Source organism: Salvelinus alpinus, chromosome 9 (assembly GCF_045679555.1).
Source record: "Salvelinus alpinus chromosome 9, SLU_Salpinus.1, whole genome shotgun sequence".
NCBI classification, from domain to species: Eukaryota; Metazoa; Chordata; class Actinopteri; order Salmoniformes; family Salmonidae; genus Salvelinus; species Salvelinus alpinus.
This window is the reverse complement of record NC_092094.1, coordinates 19388780-19408753: the sequence shown is the minus strand read 5'-3', so window position 1 is coordinate 19408753 and position 19974 is coordinate 19388780. Positions and strand designations below refer to the sequence as shown.

At 41.4% G+C, this 19974-nt stretch overlaps 2 protein-coding genes across 2 annotated transcripts in view; both read left to right on the top strand.

Annotated features, from left to right (window-relative positions):
• Positions 1–5262, top strand: part of LOC139584462 (solute carrier family 45 member 3-like) — a 61215-nt gene extending 55953 nt beyond the window's left edge. Inside the window, exon 5 of the mRNA XM_071416351.1 lies at positions 3661–5262. Coding sequence (XP_071272452.1) covers positions 3661–4104 — 444 coding nt within the window. The 3' untranslated portion in view covers positions 4105–5262. The remainder of the gene's footprint in view (positions 1–3660) is intronic.
• Positions 5263–9145: 3883 nt separating this feature from the next.
• Positions 9146–19571, top strand: LOC139584454 (fibroblast growth factor 6-like). Its single transcript, XM_071416332.1, has 3 exons — positions 9146–10228; positions 10760–10863; positions 15611–19571. The coding sequence occupies exons 1-3, from the start codon at positions 9919–9921 to the stop codon at positions 15785–15787; spliced, it is 591 nt and encodes a 196-aa protein (XP_071272433.1). The 5' UTR covers positions 9146–9918; the 3' UTR covers positions 15788–19571.
• The last annotated feature ends 403 nt before the right edge of the window (positions 19572–19974 follow it).

Here is a 19974-nt window from a genome sequence, read left to right as displayed (position 1 = left end):
AGTCACGCAACTCTTCTAATATGGGGTCAGCTCGTTGCTTCTTGATTAGATCGGAGCGGGGTACAGATAACGGGATAACAGGGAAAGTAGTGACAGATTTCTTTGTGCCATTTTCGTTAGCCGGCGCAGTGACCAGGTAGCCACGGCTCATAGAACACGTCACTGCACATGCAGAGAACACCTCTGTGAAATTCTGCGCACTCTCATCAGGAATCCCTACAAATGACAGCTTAGCGGAAATCACTAGAGATGGAAACACAACAGGCCATACACGCTCACTAGTTATTCCCAAGGACAATGTCGATACCCTCAATAGGCAACGAAGGATGCACCCCCACAACAACCTCACCTTTCACCAGTCCACAATCCAACATCAGTTTATGCAATGTAACTGACAGTGTCCAAACCTATTCCCCTAATTAAAACACTATTCCCCAAATCAGTCTCAGCAGAGAAGGGTAACACAGACTCCAACACAAATGACTCAGAGGCACCTGTGTCTCAGGATCCTCACTTGCATTAGGTCGTTACTGCCTAACAGACACAAAACCCTCCGTAATGAAAGGTAAATAGTCTGGGTCAATATGGACTTTCACATGCCCCTGGGCATGAGACAGTGTCAGGAGTGAACCGATGTGGGACAGGCACTGCTAACGCCGTAGGCTTAGATTTAACATAAGCGCAAGTACTGAATTTACCCGTAGCCCTGAGAACCGGACATTCGTTTTTCCAATGACCTGAACCCTGACAGTAGTGACACTTGACCAAAGTCAGCTTTACCACAGGAGTCAGGCTCAACCCCAGTTGAATGAAACTCTGCCCGTGAACCAGAGTATCTCGGTGAGCGAAGCCCAAATCTCGCTGAACGCCCCCACTCACTCCGAATACGGGGCTCTGCAAAGACACTTGAGTCAACACTCGTCCACCAAAACTGCAGCTTCATCGACAGTCTTTACTTTTCATTCGTTAATGTACGTGGCTATACGATCATGGATTGTGTCCTTAATTTGCTCTAGCATAATCAGATCACACAGCCCTTGGAAAGTCATAACTGCAGAGGCGGAACACCAGCGATTAAACTGAAGATAAGTCTTGCGCAAACTCAACATGAGTCTGTTTATCATCCCTTTTTAAAGTTCTAAATCGTTGGCGGTAAGCCTCAGGAACCAATTCGTAAATCTATAACAGCCATGTTTACCTTATCATAACTGACACTGTCAGCTACACTAAGAGCTGAATATTCTTCCTGCGCTTTACCAGTCAACACACTGCAACAATAAAGTGCGGTCAGAATCAGGCCAACTCTTAGCGTCAGCAACACGCTCAAACAACGAAAAGAATGTCTCAGGGTCCTTCTCATTGAATTTTGGCAACTGTAAGTTTCCAACAATATCAAATGTGTCCGGGGCACGACCGAAAGAGCGACCCCTAGGTAAATCTGGGTCACCTTCCCAGAGCAAACTCTCCCCTGAGAGCTTTCCTTCCCTAACCAACTCTAGCCGCTCTTGTTGCAGCTTGAATTTAGCACGCTCCAAATCCTGTTTAAATTCCAATTCCTTTTCATACTCTAGCTGTAACAGAAGCAGTTCTTTCTGCTGTTCAAAAAGAATACTACTAGAGCTAACAAATGGAGTAGCTATTGTAACGAAACGGGGAGACGGCGAGTCCTCGGCAGAAGCTGCCCCAGTGGTAATGTCTATATCACTCTCCATCAGATTGGCCTTCAATATCAACCGAACATTTTATTATTTTTTTTACGTTTATCACTATGTTCAACCTTGTAGTGTTCAGCCATCTTCAACAGCTGTTCTTTAGTACATAATTCTAACAGTTCCTCTGATGGAAAGCAAATGAACTCATCTACGTAAGACGCCATAGTCACAAGAAAATACAATAAAAAGGATCTCGCTCTTCCCCTCTGCTGAGCACACCAGACCACAACCAGAGAAATGAAAATCACACTGGGCACCACAAGAGAGATGAGATGTATGTGGAGCTTCCCCAAAACAACTCAACCCTAGTCTTCTCGCAGATTTGCGGTGGGTAATTACGCACTGTAGCCCGCTGGCAAGGGGGGGAAAGCAAGCTGGCAGACTCCCCCAAGCCACAGATGTGCTTTAACCATCAGCTATCTGAGCAGCTTACCGATCGCTGCAGCTGTACACAGCCCATCCAACTACCTACCTTAACCCCATATTGTTTTTAAATTACTTTTTTGCACACCAGCATTTCTACTTGCACATCATCATCTGCACATCTATCACACCAGTGTTAATTTGCTATATTGTAATTACTTCACTACTATGGCGTATTTATTGCCTTACCTCCTCACGCCATTTGCACACACTGTATATAGACTTCTATTGTGTTATTGACTGTACATTTGTTTATTCCATGTGTAACTGTTGTTTGTGTCACACTGCTTTGCTTTATCTTGGCCAGGTCGCAGTTGTAAATGAGAACTTGTTCAACTGGCCTACCTGGTTAAATTTTAAAAAGTGCCCCGAGAACTGCTCAGTCCACAGACACCACAGAAATAACAAACAAAATAACCACGCCCAACATATTCCATAGTGAAACACGTCGCTAAGCCTAACAGGGGAAAAAGAAAGGCTATAGCTCCGGGTAGCAAGTGTCACTACCCTACCCAAATCTCCCACTAAGGCACACAGCCGATTGTACTCACCCTAGACCGATGTCCCAACAGCGAGTAGAGCAAGTGTCTCCAGCCTGGGCAGAGGCCTGGAAACTAACCAATATACTCTCTCCAATGCAGCACACAACCAACTATCCACCGCAGTGGCAAGTTTACCAAACAAACAAAGGCAACCAACCCTGGGTACCAAACATTACAACTCAAAAGCTGTAACAAAAGATGCAAACAAAGCACCGACAGAACTTAACATTAACTCTACATTTCCTCCCAAACACAATACACATACTAGTAAGCCCAACGACACTAGTATTAGTCCTTCATAATGCAACAACGTGCTATATGCCAAAATGTCTAGGAACCAACCTTATGATCCCGGACGAGCCCCCACTTGTCACAAACCAGCTCGAAGTTCATGACAAAAAGTGAGACAACGTGGAGATAAGGAGTAACAAAATATATTTATTAACTGAACTAAACTAAATACAATTAACAATGGTGTGTGTGTGTAGTCAGTAGTGTAAGTGAGTGGTTGTGTGCATAAATGTGATAATGAGGTGTGTTGAAAGGTGCCAAAGCAAACAAATAAAACAGCCGCAAACAAAAATGCCACAACCAAAATCTAACAGTGTGTCTACATAGAGAGAGTCTCCTCAATAAGTATTCATATTCTAACCCTGATACACCCTGATACCTTTCGACGCTATAGGAGTCAACAGCCATGTATCGGCTGAGTCAACAGCCATGTATCGGCTGAGTCAACAGCCATGTATCGGCTGAGTCAACAGCCATGTATCGGCTGAGTCAACAGCCGTGTATAGGCTGAGTCAACAGCCATGTATAGTACTCATATTCCAATACAAACAAACGCTCACATCTTGCGCATAATTTTTCTAGCTCTCTCCTGACACATATTCATATCTAGCCCTACACACACAAACTCTCTTGCGCACACTGCCTAGGCCTAGACTGTATATTGAATGTACTTGTATCTCCTTGCATTTCAGGTTTACATGCCAAATAAGAAAACCAAAAACATACTTAAGAATGGGATTGCGGTCAAGCGGGACTCGATCACGCATTTGACAGCCATGGACGAGGAGGGGGGGTTGACCCACAAACTGGGGGGCACCAACGGGCATGCCATCTTCAGCCAGGAAGGCTCAGACTACTATCCCCCTCCCCACGGCCAGGATGGATCGTCCCTCAGCGCCACGGCCCCCGAGCAGGATGAACCGGAGGGCTACGAGAAGCGCGGCGTAGGGTTGGACTTTGCCATCCTGGACAGCACCTTCCTCCTCTCTCAGGTCTTTCCCACTCTCTTCATGGGCATGATCGTTCAGTTCACAAAGTCCGTCACTGCCTATATGGCCTCCTCCGCCATCTTTGGCATCATCGCCATTTATCTGGCCAACCAGATCATCTTTGACCAAAAGGACATCAATAGCTGAAAGAAGCAGTAACCAGGAGTGAAGGAATGCACGACTGCTTCCAGCATGCAACACTCCAGTGTCATCGCTGGCCGTTGCTATGGCTTTACCAACACATTGCAATGAGGCAGCCTGTCTGTACGTTTGTATGTATGTGTGCTGCAGAATTAAAAGAAAATGTAAACCCGTGACAATTGTTACCTCCAGAGATTACTGCAGGCAGTTACTATGGCTACAAGAGAGAGACTGGTTGGCATTAGCTGGTCTGTTGACACTGTCTGTGTACTTAAGAGTGTTTCTCACCTTGTTCCCCTCAGTCACATAGAAGACCGCTCAGATAGGTCCCTTCACCTTCTCCTCAGGTTCAACTAGCTACACAGCTTGATCAGACTCCATCAGCCTTTAGACAACTGAAATACAGATGTATTACCATTTTACTCTCATCTATGTGTGAAGTGGTGGAGTTTGTCAATGCTATATCTTTAAAATAGTCTGCCCTTAGTCGAAGTCAACAGGAGATTATTGGTCAGTTCTCATGCAGACTGGCCGCGGGAGATAGGAACAAGTTAATCTGGAGAGCCCATTACCTGCTTGGGAAAGAATCTGGTCTCACATAGCTACATGCTGCTACTCTAGGGTCATTTCTGTCTGTTTGTTGTTATCAGCCAGGTTGAAAAATTGGGAATATTAAGTGTCACTGGCCTCTAGTGTTGGATGTTTTTTGGTAATTAACAGGTTTATCATATATATTTTGTATATGAATACATATATGTATATCCCTATGGGAATTTATTATGCGACCTGTTTGGTAGAGGTCATCTATGAGGTAATCTCTGTAACTGCAGTGTTGTTAGGATGAAGTGATTCAAAGCTTTCATTGGAATTTTTTTCTCCATCTTTTCTAGAAATATCAGACAGTGCCATATAGTGCCATTCATTACATAATCTCTACTGCCATTATCATCCCATGTTCAATCTCATATGACAATCTAGGAAAGTAAATGAGGTGAATTATCCAACACTTTAGAAATCCAGGTACACTTATTTTCGGGAAAGTCCATTAATATTCCCTTGAGCAAAATACCAAAAAGCAACACTGCAGTGATTCTGTGAACTGGGTTCCTGAAAATAGTTTTGGTATGATGACAGTTCTCTGTGTTCTGTTAAATTTTGTATACTTTGCTCTGTGTGTGTGTGTGTGTGTGTGTGTGTGTGTGTGTGTGTGTGTGTGTGTGTGTGTGTGTGTGTGTGTGTGTGTGTGTGTGTGTGTGTGTGTGTGTGTGTGTGTGTGTGTGTGTGTGTGTGTGTGTGTGTGTGTGTGTGTGTGTGTGAGAATTTCAAAGTGCAAGTGTGAGTGCCGTGAAGAGAGCAGGGCAACATGGTATGACTTTGGATAAGTGCAGTCTCTCCTAACCTAAGAGAATACTGCAGTCTTTCTATATCTCATCTGTTACTGTATATTTAAATAGTAGTTTACATTTTAGCAGACACTCTTACCCAGAGTGACTTACAGTAAGTAGTGAGTGAGTGCATACATTTTCATAATCAAAATATAATAACCAAACATCATTGCATAAATGGACTACTAAATTATGAGGTTGCTAAATACAGTTGGCACTATTGGATATACAGTGCATTCAGAAAGTATTCAGACCCTTGACTTTTTCCACATTTTGTTACGTTACGTCCTTATTCTAAAATGTATTGAATTGTTTTTTCCCCCTCATCAATCTACACACAATACCTCATAATGACAAAGCAAAAACAGTTTTTTCAAAATTTTGAAAATGTATTAAAAATATATATTTTTAAATATCACATTAACATAAGTATTCAGCCCCTTAACTCAGTACTTTGTTGAAGCATCTTTGGCAGTGATTACAGCCTTCAGTCTTCTTGGGTATGACGCTACAAGCTTGACACATCTGTATTTGGGCAGTTTCTCACATTTCTCTCTGCAGATCCTCTCAAGCTCCTTCAGGTTGGATGGTTGGATGGAGAGCGTTGCTGCACAGCTATTTTCAGGTCTCGAGAGAGATGTTCGATCGGGTTTAAGTCCGGGCTCTGGCTGGGCCACTCAAGAACATTCAGAGGCTTGTCTGGAAGCTACTCCTGCGTTGACTTGGCTGTGTGCTTAGGGTCGTTGTCCCAGTCTGAGGTCCTGAGCCCTCTGTACTTTGCTCCATTCATCTTTCCCTCGATCCTCACTAGTCTCCCAGTCCCTGCCGCTGATAAACATCCCCAAAGCAAGATGCTGCCACCACCATACTTCACTGTAGGGATGGTGCCAGGTTTCCTTCAGACGTGCTGCTTGGCCTTCAGGCCAAAGAGTTCAATCTTGGTTTCATCAGACCAGAGAATCTCATTTCTCATGGTCTGAGAGTCTTTAGGTGCCTTTTGGCAAACTCCAAGCGTGCTGTCATGTGCCTTTTACTGAGGAATGGTTTCCGTCTGGCCACTCTACCATAAAGGCCTGATTGGGGGAGTGCTGCAGAGATGTCCTTCTGGAGGTTCTCCCATCTCCACAGAGGAACTATGGAGCTCTCTCAGAGTGACCATCGGGTTCTTGGTCACCTCCCTGACCAAGGCCCTTCTCCCCCGATTGCTCAGTTTGGCCGGGCGGCCAGCTCTAGGAAGAGTCTTGGTGGTTCCAAACTTTTTTCATTTAATAATGATGGAGGCCACTGTGTTCTTGGGGACCTTCAATGGTGCATACATTTTTTACCTTCCCCAGATCTGTGCCTCAACACAAATCTGTCTCGGAGCTCTACGGACAATTCCTTCGACCTCATGACTTGGTTTTTGCTATGACATGCACTTTCAACTGTGGGACCTTATATAGACAGGTGTGTGCCTTTCCAAATCATGTCCAGTCAATAGAATTTACCACAAGTGGATTGCAATCAAGTTGTAGAAACATCTCAAGGATGATCAATGGAAACAGGATGCACCTGAGCTCAATTTCGAGTCTCATAGCAAAGTTTCTGAAAACGTACACTACTGTTCAAAGGTTTGGGGTCACTTAGAAATGTCCTTGTTTTTGAAAGAAAAGCAAATTTTTTGTCCATTAAAATAACATCAAATTGATCAGAAATACAGTGTAGACATAATGTTGTAAATGACTATTGTAGCTGGAAACGGCAGATTTTTTATGGAATATCTTCATAGGCGTACAGAGGCCCATTATCAGCAACCATCACTCCTGTGTTCCAATGGCACGTTGTGTTAGCTAATCCAAGTTTATCATTTTAAAAGGCTAATTGATCATTAGAAAACCCTTTTGCAATTATGTTAGCACAGCTGAAAACTGTTGTGCTGGCCTTCTTTAGACTAGTTGAGTATCTGGAGCATCAGCATTTGTGGTTTCGATTACAGGTTCAAAATGGCCAGAAACAAATATCTTTCTTCTGAAACTCGTCAGTCTATTCTTGTTCTGAGAAATGAAGGCTATTCCATGCGAGAAATTGCCAAGAAACTGAAGATCTTGTACAACGCTGTGTACTACTCCCTTCACAGAACAGCGCAAACTGGCTCTAACCAGAATAGAAAGAGGAGTGGGAGGCCCTGGTGCACAACTGAGCAAGAGGACAAGTACATTAGAGTGTCAGTCCACAACTGGCAGCTTCATTAAATAGTACCCGCAAAACACCAGTCTCAACGTCAACAGTGAAGAGGAAACTCCGGGATGCTGGCCTTCTAGGCAGAGTTGCAAAGAAAAAGCCATATATCAGGCTGGCCAATAAAAAGAAAAGATGAATATGGGCAAAAGAACACAGTTAACTTTTTTTAAATAACAGATTTACTTTTTGGAAATTCCCCCACACTCAGAAAATACATGTCTGAGTTACTGTAGAACATAAGAACATACTGCCAGACCGCTTGGAAAAATAAGTCAATTTTGCAAGTGCCTCTATGAAAAATGTCAGTATTTATTGTTCTTTTAAAAATCATAAGCACATATTAAAGTATTTTGCCTTCTTTTCATTGCATCTGTCAAAGGTGTAAGGTGCAAAAGCTATTTCTGTGAAAAAAAGTATAAATGATTATTTAGTATAGATGTGGTATAAAGACATCTTCTGCTCTATAATTTATTGGGATATTCTTCCATCCCACTCTTTCATCGTTGGCTGCTTACTTTCAGATAGCTTATTGATCTCGACTGCTGTCACAAAGTTGATGATTTCCTGGTTGATCATGCAGAACAAGTACACTCATAATATTTAAAAATATGGTTTTGTTTTGCTTAAAAGTTAAATATATATATAAATATTCATTCCTCCTGACCATTTCCTGTATTAGTTCTGGTTTTAAAGGAGCAACTTTGCTGAATGTGCATTTCCTGATGATGACTAATGCCTGTGCAGAGTATGGTAAACGCATCGTGTATCATTATTTATTTGTAAATAGGAAGTAGTCAATACTGTTGCATCTGGGTCAATTATAACCATTGTTCCTCTGTTTTGAGTTCCCCCCATATTTAGTTTTGTTGATATTTCATAGACATAAGTAACTATTGAATTTCAACAAGTTAGCAAGTGTTGTGGTCCTTTATTTGTCCAAATGCCCAGTGTTTGGGTTAGTTGTGCTTCATGATAGCAATTGCCAAGGATCTTCACATTGGGCCTATTTGCCAATGACTGTATTATTATGAATCTGCTGTTATGTCCTCCGTTTTCACTGATGCTCCGAATGTGTTGTCCTTGGTATTTTCAGCCTTCGTAGAAATCTAATAATTTTTATTATAAATCCAGATTTGGTATCAATGTGAGTCACCAAATATATTTGTATACAAATAAATGTACTGCATTGTAAAATGCTTGTCTGAGATGTTGTATGTCACCAAGAAAAACTTTGTACAGTTTGTGAAAATGATTTGAACTATGGTCAATGGTGGTTGCGTATGAAGCACAGTTATTAAAACCTTGGAAATAGCGCCTTCCATTGGAATTTCCAACCAAATGGATGACATGTGTTAAGGGGTCCGGTGGAAGCGCGCAACTGTATATAATCAATTAACGTATAGGCATACTCCATGGTGGCATTACAAAGAAAATATGATATGTTTTTATGTTTCAGACAAGGGGAAGGAATAGGCTATGAGAGACGTTTCGGGGTAACCGAATTGCGCACTAGGCCTAGCCTTAATAAACAAGCAGCATAGGATGTGGCCTGCAAGGGTGCCATTGCTCTCCGGTGACAAGTGGACTGTTTTTACACCTCCCTTCTAAATAAGGAAGCAGCCTGTCAGACATATGACCACCGACCCAATTTGGGAGCTGCCAAAGTGTCCATCATGTCCCGCAGTTGCTTAACGCCACCCAATGAGGTCTCTCCCTTCCTCGGTTTCACGGGCGCTGTGACAGTGTTCCGTTGAACTCTCCACAGACAGGGCACTGCAGTTCAGCGACTCTTTTCTTGCTTGCTCGCAACTTCACTCTCTCCATCCTCGGCCCTTGTATTATTCGACGGGGCATCGGTGAAGTCAGCATGACGTCATCTAGAGATGCGATAGCCTGGCAAGGTGAAACAGAGTTTTGTTGAGTGGGTTTCTCCACGGCCTGCGTTGCCTACAGAGAGAGAGAGGCGCGGAGCTGCAAAACATGGTAATCATCACCGCCACCACCTCAAGCTCTGCCGCGCACTCTCCTATTTCTACCCCTCTGCACTGGGGCTCTCGTTTCATACCCAGAGTTCAGATCTGCGTTCCAAAAATAATCCACTGCCAGCATGCCGAAGGAAGAAAAACAAGAAGAGTGGTATTTTTAGGGCCATTAATTTTGACCACGTGCCCCGAAGGTAAACCGGAAGGCCATTGCGCAAAGGCTCCTCATCAGTATGTCCTACGAGGCCAGCACGCACTGGACGTTGACTGCGATTGTGCTCTTGGGGTACCTAGTCGGGATTGTGTCATCATATCCTATTCCAAGCAGGACAAATGCAACTTTATTGGAGAAAAGATGGGAGACCCTCTTCTCCCGCTCCATTCTGGGCATCTCGGGGGAGAGATCGGACCTGAACTGGGAGAGTGACTATTTGCTAGGTATCAAAAGAGTGCGGAGGCTCTACTGCAACGTGGGCATCGGGTTTCACCTCCAGGTCCTCCCAGACGGCAGGATAAATGGTGTACATAATGAAAACCAGTACAGTGAGTTGCTTCCACAGATGTAATGCAATAGACATCACATAAAGGGTTCGTCAATAATTATGCATCTAACAGAGCCTATAGCCCATATTTTGCATGATGTGTCATAAGACGCGAAGCGAACATTGGATGACTTCTAGAGCAAAGACAGATCTATTAAAAACACTATCCACCAGTGCTAAATATCTCCCTAAACTCAAACATGACATGAATGTATGGACGTATTTAGACAACAACTTATTTTTACACTGGCTCCTACAGCGGCCCAGAAACAAACAGTCACTGACACCGCACACGTCCAAAAGGGCAATTATTACACGATAGCCTAAACTGAGCAAATATCCTAAATTGAATGTGGGAATGTATATAGAACAAAGACTCAGCATCCTGCGTAGCAACCTGCAAGGTTACACCCACAGACGTAGAGCACATCCTAGCTATAGCCTAGCCTACAACCATTTCGAAACATATTTTGTGCCAATCTGATCGGATGTGTTTGTCCAATATCTAATATTTGGTATTTTGTTCAATTAGGTCTATTAGAGATCTCAACGGTAGAGCGAGGAGTGGTTAGCTTGTATGGTGTGAGAAGTGAGCTGTTTGTCGCAATGAATGGCCGAGGAAGGTTATACGGAACGGTAGGTATGCTCAGTATTACATTTATTGTCCTGCAATATTTGTTTGAATGGTTCCGCGTGGCATTTGCTATTATGACTGATCGGGTTTTATTTGCATGTCATTTAAAGCTATTGGGTGTGCCTATCTTAACATGTGCTGTGAATTATGTGATAAGACATATGCTAGTAGAATGCTATTTTGGTATTTTTGATGGTTCATTATATATATGTTTACCCTTATTATGCGTTCGTATTTAATTGTAGGCAGCAAATGAGCTAGGGGCCTGTTCATGGTCGACTTGCCTTGGGCAATAATGATGAGGTTAACAGACGCATAATTTTGGCACGCTCTGTAATATGGCCCTGCCTGCGGGGGAAAGCCCCCCGACACTCCAGAGCCTGTCATCGTGACTTGGGACCATATGAAATTCGTCCATTAAAGATGAATATTATTTACATGTTAGGTTACATTTGTAGGTTATGCCTATCACTGAAGCCCCGTTTATACCTGGTGCTAATATGGGACTTGTCCTGATCTTATATACACATTCTGATTGTGCCCACATTTCCAGAAATGTGTTTACACATGGTATTAAAATGTGTCGTATCTGTCCACTGTGTCTGCATTGTGACCAGATTTCCTGGTCCCTTCACCTATGCAAATAATTTCACAGCTATTATTTCAAAATAATATTTCTTTATTGTAAGACACATGTTGATGTAACCAGTTAATGGTGCCTCCTGTCAATGATTTTAGAGGGCAAATTAATTATGATTTAAAATGGTTTCTCTGTCCAGATCTTTCTACACTTGTAAGATATCCAGACACAATGTGTGACTGACTACCTCCGGTGGTGGGCAGGATGATCTGACCACAATCAGATCACAATGTGTCTTTTGATTGTCTACACCTGTCTACAAATGTGGGCAAATTCAGAATGTGGACTTGATCAGGACAAAAGACGCAAATTAGAACCCGGTATAAATGGGGCTTGAGTGAAGTGCGTCCTCTGACTAATAGTTTTGAGTTAGGATTGAGTTAGTCTCCAACAGGTCGATCAAGAGCTACCATTAGCTCACTGCCCGCCTGTGAGTAGCTCACCAAACAATTCTGAAACTACACTCAACAAAAATATATGCTATAATTTCAAAGATTTTACTGAGTTACAGTTCATATAAGGAAATCAGTCAATTGAAATAAATGAATTAGGCCATAATCTATGGATTTCACATGACTGGGAATACAGATATGCCTCTGTAGGTCACAGAAAGGTAGGGGCGTGGATCAGAAAACCATTCAATATATGGTGTGACCACCATTTGCCTCATGCAGCGCAACACATCGCCTTCGCATAGAGTTGATCAGGCTGTAGATTGTGGCCTGTGGAATGTTGTCCAACTCCTCTTCAATGGCTGTGCGAAGTTGCTGGATATTTTTCTGGAACACGATGTCGTACATGTCGATCCAGAGCATTCCGAACATGCTCAATGGGTGACATGTCTTGTGAGTATGCAGGCCATGGAAGAACTGGGACTTTTTCAGCTTCCAGGAATTGTGTACAGATCCTTGCTACATTGGGCCATGCATTATCATGCTGAAACATGAGGTGATGGCGGCGGATGAATGGCACGACAATGTCCTCAGGGTCTTGTCGTGGTATCTCTGTGCATTCAAATTGCCATTGATAAAATGCAATTGTGTTTGTTGTCCAGTAGCTTATCCCTGCCCATACCATAACCTAACCGGTTATGACGCCGAACTGCAGTCAGGACAACAAGCACCTAGATTAGCTTCCCTGAGATGGTTTCTGACAGTTTGTGCAGACATTCTTTGGTTGTGCAAACCCACAGTTTAATCAGCTGTCAGATGGCTGGTCTCAGACGATCCTACAGATGAATAAACCAGATGTGGAGGTCCAGGGCTGGCATGGTTGCATGTGGTCTGCGGTTGGAGACCGGTTAGATATACAACCAAATTTTCTAAAATGACGTTGGAGGTGGTTTATGGTAGAGAAATTAACATTCAGTTCTCTGGCAACAGCTCTGGTGGACATTCCTGCAGTCAGCATGCCAATTGCACGCTCTCTCAAAACTTGAGACATCTGTGGCATTGTGTTATGTGACAAAACTGAGTGGTCTTTTATTGTCCTCAGCACCTGTGCAATGATCTTGCTGTTTAATCAGCTTCTTGACATGCCACACCTGTCAGGTGGATGGATTATCTTGGCAAAGGAGAAATGCTCGCTAACAGGGATGTAAACAAATTAGTGCACAACATTTGAGAGAAATAAGATTTTATGTGTGTATGAAAAATGTCTGAGATCTTTTATTTCAGCTCATGAAACATGGGACAAAGACTTTCCATGTTGCGTTTATATTTTTGTTCTGTATACATGCAATTTTCACGTATTCTCACAAGTTCTCTCACAAGTATCAGACACCCAGCTAGCTCCCAGCTAGCCTACTATCTAATCAACGCAACATTGACATTATCCCACCCCAGGTTAGCCACTACTGGCCAAATCTAACACAATATCTGCCAATTAATTTCCAGCAATATTGCCCCTGTCTGTCTGTGGTGCGCGCGTTTGTCTATCACTCCGTGTGTTGCCAGTTGACGTGATTTTGACAGAAATAATTTCCCCAAAACCTTCTCAATTAAATGTTAACTGCAAAGTAGGATTATCTGGTAGAAGTATATCATGACTAAGTATATCATTTGTATCTATTATGTGTTATTTGCAAACTTTGCAATTAAATTACCAGCAGCAGTACAGAACCATGCTAGACCGGCACTTGAGACACATTCCTCGCTTGCTAGGTGCGCAATTAAAGGGACAGATGCGCAATTAAAGGGGAATTATACTCGAATCAAAATGTGTTCGTTTTCTTCTAGACCCCCCCCAAAATTGTCTTCTGATGTGATTTAAGCATTAACATGGACTCAGAATGTTCCCATTTCGTTGTTTCTGTATGAACAAGTGTACATTTGAGAGTTAAAAACAAAAAACATCTCAAACCAGAAAAAAGAAAACTGAGAAAACATAATTTGGGAAAATATAAACATAATTTGAGAAAAAAATTACAGATTTTATAGGGCCCCCTTAGAGTTGTTTATTAACCATTTTTCTTCCAGGTATATTGACAGAAAACAGTGCACTACTTTCTCTTGTACCCTAAGGACCCAGAAAGAGTTGCAGAGAGAAGGGAAGAATGTGCCTATTTGAAAGCTAGAAAAAAAATATATATTATAAAAAATTTGCTCTCGAAGGTTGGAGGCCACTTTATTAGGGTATCTGACGGACGTCATCAGCTCCCCATCTTGTCGATAGTCCCAGCACATGCTGTCTTTTCACAACGTATTATTGCAGAAAATTGTCAGAAAAATAATACTCTGAAAAATATTATTTGTGAAATGTTTATTAAGATAGACAAATACGATTCACAATGAACAACTTGCAAGGTGAGCAAAAGAAGGCCCATGCAGCTTTCCAATTGCGCATCAATGAACATCACCAAAAGGATACAGTTACATAGTGTATGCAATTAACAACACGTTTACATTAAAGACATACTCTGGTATTTTGGTAACTAATAAAGTATTTTTTAAACCTCTCGCTTTGGGCTGGATGTGTCAATGTGTAGTTCATGCATGCATAATCTATGATCAGAATTACTGTCTTACCTCAATCAGCCATGAAATCCCTAGTTTGAAAGTAACTGTTTTCTTGAAGCTGTGTTGTGCCATTTTCCCTACATTTTGTGCAATGTAGGCCAGCCCCCTAGCAATTCGAGTTTTAACCAATGAGCTTCAGCCCCTCAAGCATTTGATTGACAGCTAGCAAGAGGACTGCCCAGCGTTATCCAATGAGGTTGCAGTGGACACAGTAGAGAGAGAGAGCGCAATTACGTGGTGCACATGTGACGTAGTACTCAATTTTCAGGGATCACTTTTGGTTCGTGAGTGCGACATTCAGAACTACTGGCTAAAAAGTATACAAAAGTACTAGATCATCTCTTTAATTATTGCACTAATAATTAATTGGTTACTAGGCTAACTAATTACCCATATGGGTGAGAAATAAGTTGTACAGCAGTGCTACCTGTGTGTGATATACATTCATTGATGTTTTAAAAGGCTAGTTCACGTTAACTTCATCTTATTACTACACATAAATAAATCTATAGACCTGTAATCTATAGGAGTTAGTAAACCAACATTTGTTTTTGTTCAGTTAGCTGCAGCTTAGTATTGTCTTCATCAAGCACAAACTATGGGAGTGGTAGGTAAGGTCCCTGTTAGCATGCTCCCAATAGCATGTGTAAACCCCTCCAAAACAGCAACATGCACAGTGCATTTTTTTTTTTGATATTGAGTGAGTATGATATTTCAGGATTATATCAGTCAATTTCAATTTTTTATTGTAGTTTTCAATAAAAAAGAGAACATGCTGCAATTTTGGTTAGATATCCCCTCAAGAACATACATGATAAACAATTTCATTTATTATGAATTTTGGATGGAGCAAGATATGTGCTAGTCTTCAGAGACAAAGGTTTACAGGTTCTTCCATCAACCCCAAATTTGCTACAATAATATGTTAGTGCATGGCTCCCCTACTTTACATGTGAACTAATTTTGGGTGAGGATGAAATGTATGCATGGCATGTATTTTTCTGTGCAACTTGTACAACTGTATAAAACTGGTAACTGAAACTTAACTTGGCCATACTTTTTCTTTGACCTTTTCTCCTTTGTTATTTTCAGACAGTCTTCCATGATGAGTGCAAGTTCAGAGAGAGCATGCTTCCAAACAACTACAACGCCTATGAGTCTTCCGTTTACAGAGGCTCCTACATTGCTCTCAGCAAGCATGGCCGTCTGAAGAGAGGCAAAAAGGCCACCACTGCCATGACTGTTACACACTTCCTCCCCCGAATATGAGAAAAACTGGCAGGCAATAACTCACTTATTTGCACATGTGGATTGTTGTCCAGGTAACATTATACTATATACACCAGTACAAATGGACTGAAAAAGAAAGAAATACCACTATATGATAGTATTTATTCAGTCTTTATATGTATATTTCGGTAGCTTACTTTGTATTAGAACTTACGGATATACCATTAATTGCTGCTTATTATTTTATCAGTATTATATAAGGGGTGGAGAAGCTTCATCTGTCCCCTTCACTTTGTATGGGTGCTTGCCATACATAAATGGTGGAGACCTTGCCCTGTCAGTAGATGACAGCTCATCTCAGCATCTAGAAGTGAAATGGATACTTTTTATTACCTCAAAGCGCCATTTCCCGAATGAAATAACGTGTGCATGATATTTCTACTGAGAAGAATGCCTGTTTACTTTGAACTTTTGTCATTATCCATCAAGAACTAAACATTTTCCATCATCTGTGTCAACATTATATCATTGTCTAGTAAGGGCAACTAGAGCACTCACCAAATATTTGTTTCCTTGCTTTGTGATGAGGGGGTGGTTGCCTTTGATTCCTACTTGTGGGTCCTTCCCTTGCATGTGAGAAACGCTCCCCTCAGTCAGAAATAGGGATGACACGCAAGTCATCACTCCCTCAGTGACTCCGGGGGGCTTTAGCCCAATTCCTAGAGGGCCAAAAGTATCTTCAGTTTATTTTCTTTCCAAACTTAGATCAGTTAAGTAATTGAGACTGTGTTGGACAGGTCGGACCCCTCAGGAGCTCACAGCCATTGATGTGGGAAGCTAGAACTGGAGACCCACCATGCTAGGAGAACTTTGACAATCCTGGCTTTTATGAGGCTAGATGGTTTTATGAGGCTGAGTGTGAGATGGCTTGATGTTTAGACCAGATTGAAATGTGTGTGTGTCTGGTCTTGGACTAACTGGGAGCCTGCTGTATCGATCGATCAAACAGTTTGATTCGTTTTTAAACTGATGAGGGTTGAAACCTTAACTTATCTGCTGGTTTGAAAAAAAATGAGAGCACTTTTACAGTATCTCCATTTCTGCAGTAAATGTTGAGCTGCATAAATAGTGCTTGTTTTCACGTTCACTCTGTAAATGAGGGTCTGCTACATTAATTAGAAAAATATGTAAATATTCCTATTATATTTTTTGAGAAGGGATCATTATTTCATGCAATTAAGATGTGCTAACAACATTTCAGGTATCACAATCTGGCTATTATGTCTAATATCTGATATTTAGATAATAATAAGGATTGTACTCGTATGTACCTGTTTCTCTCTTTTATTGTTTAAACTGGTTATTAAGTTGTAAGATCTTGTGTGGAAGAAAAACAGAAGCAATGTCTCAAAGCAATTCACCAAAGGCTTACAGTAGTGATGTTTGGGCTTTGTACAGTATGCAGCATAATTGAAGTCAATGCTTGCTTGCTCTCCTCCTCGAATACTGTACCTGAGCAGACCCCCCTTGGCCAGTTGACACTGTAAAACCCTTTGTTCAACAACAGTCTTGAGATTCCAGAAGTATCCTTCCTCCCCCACCCGGAGCCATTTTAGTCCAAGGTCAGAGTCATAGACCTCTTTCACTGTGTCTAAGCACACATGGTGTTCAGGTTCACCAGTATCACTTTGCCCCTTTGACGCCCCTTTGACCTACGTTCGCTCTGTTATTCCTTTATTTATTTATGAATGGTGTGTAGCTCAACGAAAACCTTGCATGAATGACATAAGGTGATTTTTAGTTGTAAGTGGTTTGATTCTGTATCGCTCTTTGACTGGTCGCCAATGAGCATGGATTTATTGGGAATGAAGTGGCATAATCTGATTTAAAGATTTACCTTTGGCTATTACAATGCTATAAGTATGTTTGGTGCGTCTGAGTAAAATACACAGGAAAGGTCATCTTTGACCTCTTTTACCAACCTTTAACTTCACGCCTGTTAAATTCTTATTCCAACACAGCATTGGTAGGCCACTGTAAAATGGATGTGAGCTGGTACTTACCCTCACATAAGTACTTACAGTAGTAAGAAGAGACAGGCTGAGGCTTGATGCAGTGTCTGGTTGTGATGGAACACAGGAAGCATCTGTATCAAATCAAATTTTATTGGTCACATACACGTGTTTAGCAGATGTTATTGTGGGTGTAGCGAAATGCTTATGCTTCTAGCTCCGACAGTGCAGTAATATCTAACAAGTAATATTTAACAGTTTCACAACATATACCCAAAATACACATAAATCTAAGTAAGGAATGGATTAAGAATATATATACATATATGTCAGTGAGGCATTGGATTAAGATACAGTGGCATAGAATAGAGTACAGTATATACATATGAGATGGGTGATGCAATATTTACAAACAATTAAAGTGACTAAGATACCGTAGAATAGTATAGAGTACAGTTTACACATATGAGATGAGTAATGCAAGATACGGAGACATTATTAAAGTGGCTAGTGTTTCATTTAATTCATTTCATTGTCAACAGTCATCATACTCCATATTTGCCACAGCCAAAGAGAAAGCAAAGTTCCAATGAGATCAATTCACCAAGCTGAAATTGTATCGATGTGCTAGCTAGGCGCTATTTCCATCAAGGAGGATGGCAGACAATGAAAATATGTAATACAAAGGTTGTTTTGGATTTGGACCTTTATGAGACAAAACACGATTTTATATGGATAACTAGTACTGCTGTTGCTTGGAGATATAGGAGATATAGCTACCCAGGAGATATAGCTACTGTAATAGTTATGCAAGTTAAAAGTGTTGCTCAGTCTGCCAAGTAGAATAATCTCTACCGCTAGCACCAGATCAAGCCCACTTTCATTGTCACAATGGAACTGAAAAATGTCTTCACCACCACCTACCTATTCAAGATGATGATCAGTAATTGAGGAATGAATGAAAACAAGCTTTTCCACTGTCTTGCATGTGTTCGTCTGGGATGATAACATGGCAGGATTCATGGTTTATTGAATTTGGATGGTGCAACATCTTATCTTCCATCCTTTCTTCTCCCCACAATGTCATCATAATAAGACATGCAATGTGAATGTTCATGAAGGTGAATCATATTTGTTTTGATAACAACATCCTTATCATTCTTTTTTTTTTTTGCTGGTCCATATGGGCAACAGGACACTATCATGACAACATGCAAATACGTGAACTGAAATAGATATTTGGAAGTGTGAGAATTGTGCTTCTGTCACAATGCCTTCTCATGTCATAAGGGGCACCTAGTTCAGTGTACACCTGTTAGTCCAAACCATAGGTCTTTGTACCAAATGTATTAAAGCTGCTTAAAGAGTGTTAGATACTCAAATGGTGTTCAAGCCTACAGTAACTTACAATACAGTGCGTTGCAGGCTCTCCAACTTGTGAAAAGGTGCTATGGGTGGTAGTGGATAAGGGAGTGGTGGTAGCGATTCAGTGTGTGTCCCTGTGTGTCGGCAGCCTAAGTTTGAGTTCTCTCAGTTTTCTATTCCTGCACTGAGGGGAGTGTGCTTCCTTCTGAATCCGCCTCCTCTTTTTTAACATATACCTCACCTTCTGCCTTAGTTCCGATTTATTGAAATGATTGTAAATTAGTTTGAAATAACAGACTTCTCCAATCATTTGTTTCTTAAAAAATATGATGACGAGTAAGAATGCTAATATACTAAAAATGGTTTTCCTTTTATTTTTGTACGTATGTGCTGTGCACAGCAGTCAACTGTATTCCTGAATGAATAATAAAACATGTTTTATATGGGTTGTTATTGTTGTTGTTATTTTATGCCTGTGCTGTATGTCAATTGGGAATTGGATTTAGAATGATTGAGCCTCCTATGTGTTGATTTGGTCAAGGCCACCCTGAGTATTTTATATTGAGTAGGTAATACAGTATACTCAAGACAAAATATGCCAGCGATTTACATGTTTCTTTGTGGCAGTTGATAAATAAATGTAACTATTTCAAGGACTATACTGCAATTCTCAACACACTCAAATTCCTTTGATATATGTGAAGCTGGGGCTCCCCCTTCTGGCAAAAATAAATATGGCCACGTTTTGGGAAGAATATGGTTCACCCAAACCACCGTGAAGGCGATTATCAGAGAGCAGGAATGGCATATGGGCCAGATACTTTAACCTTTAAAGTGAGTGGCGGTGGT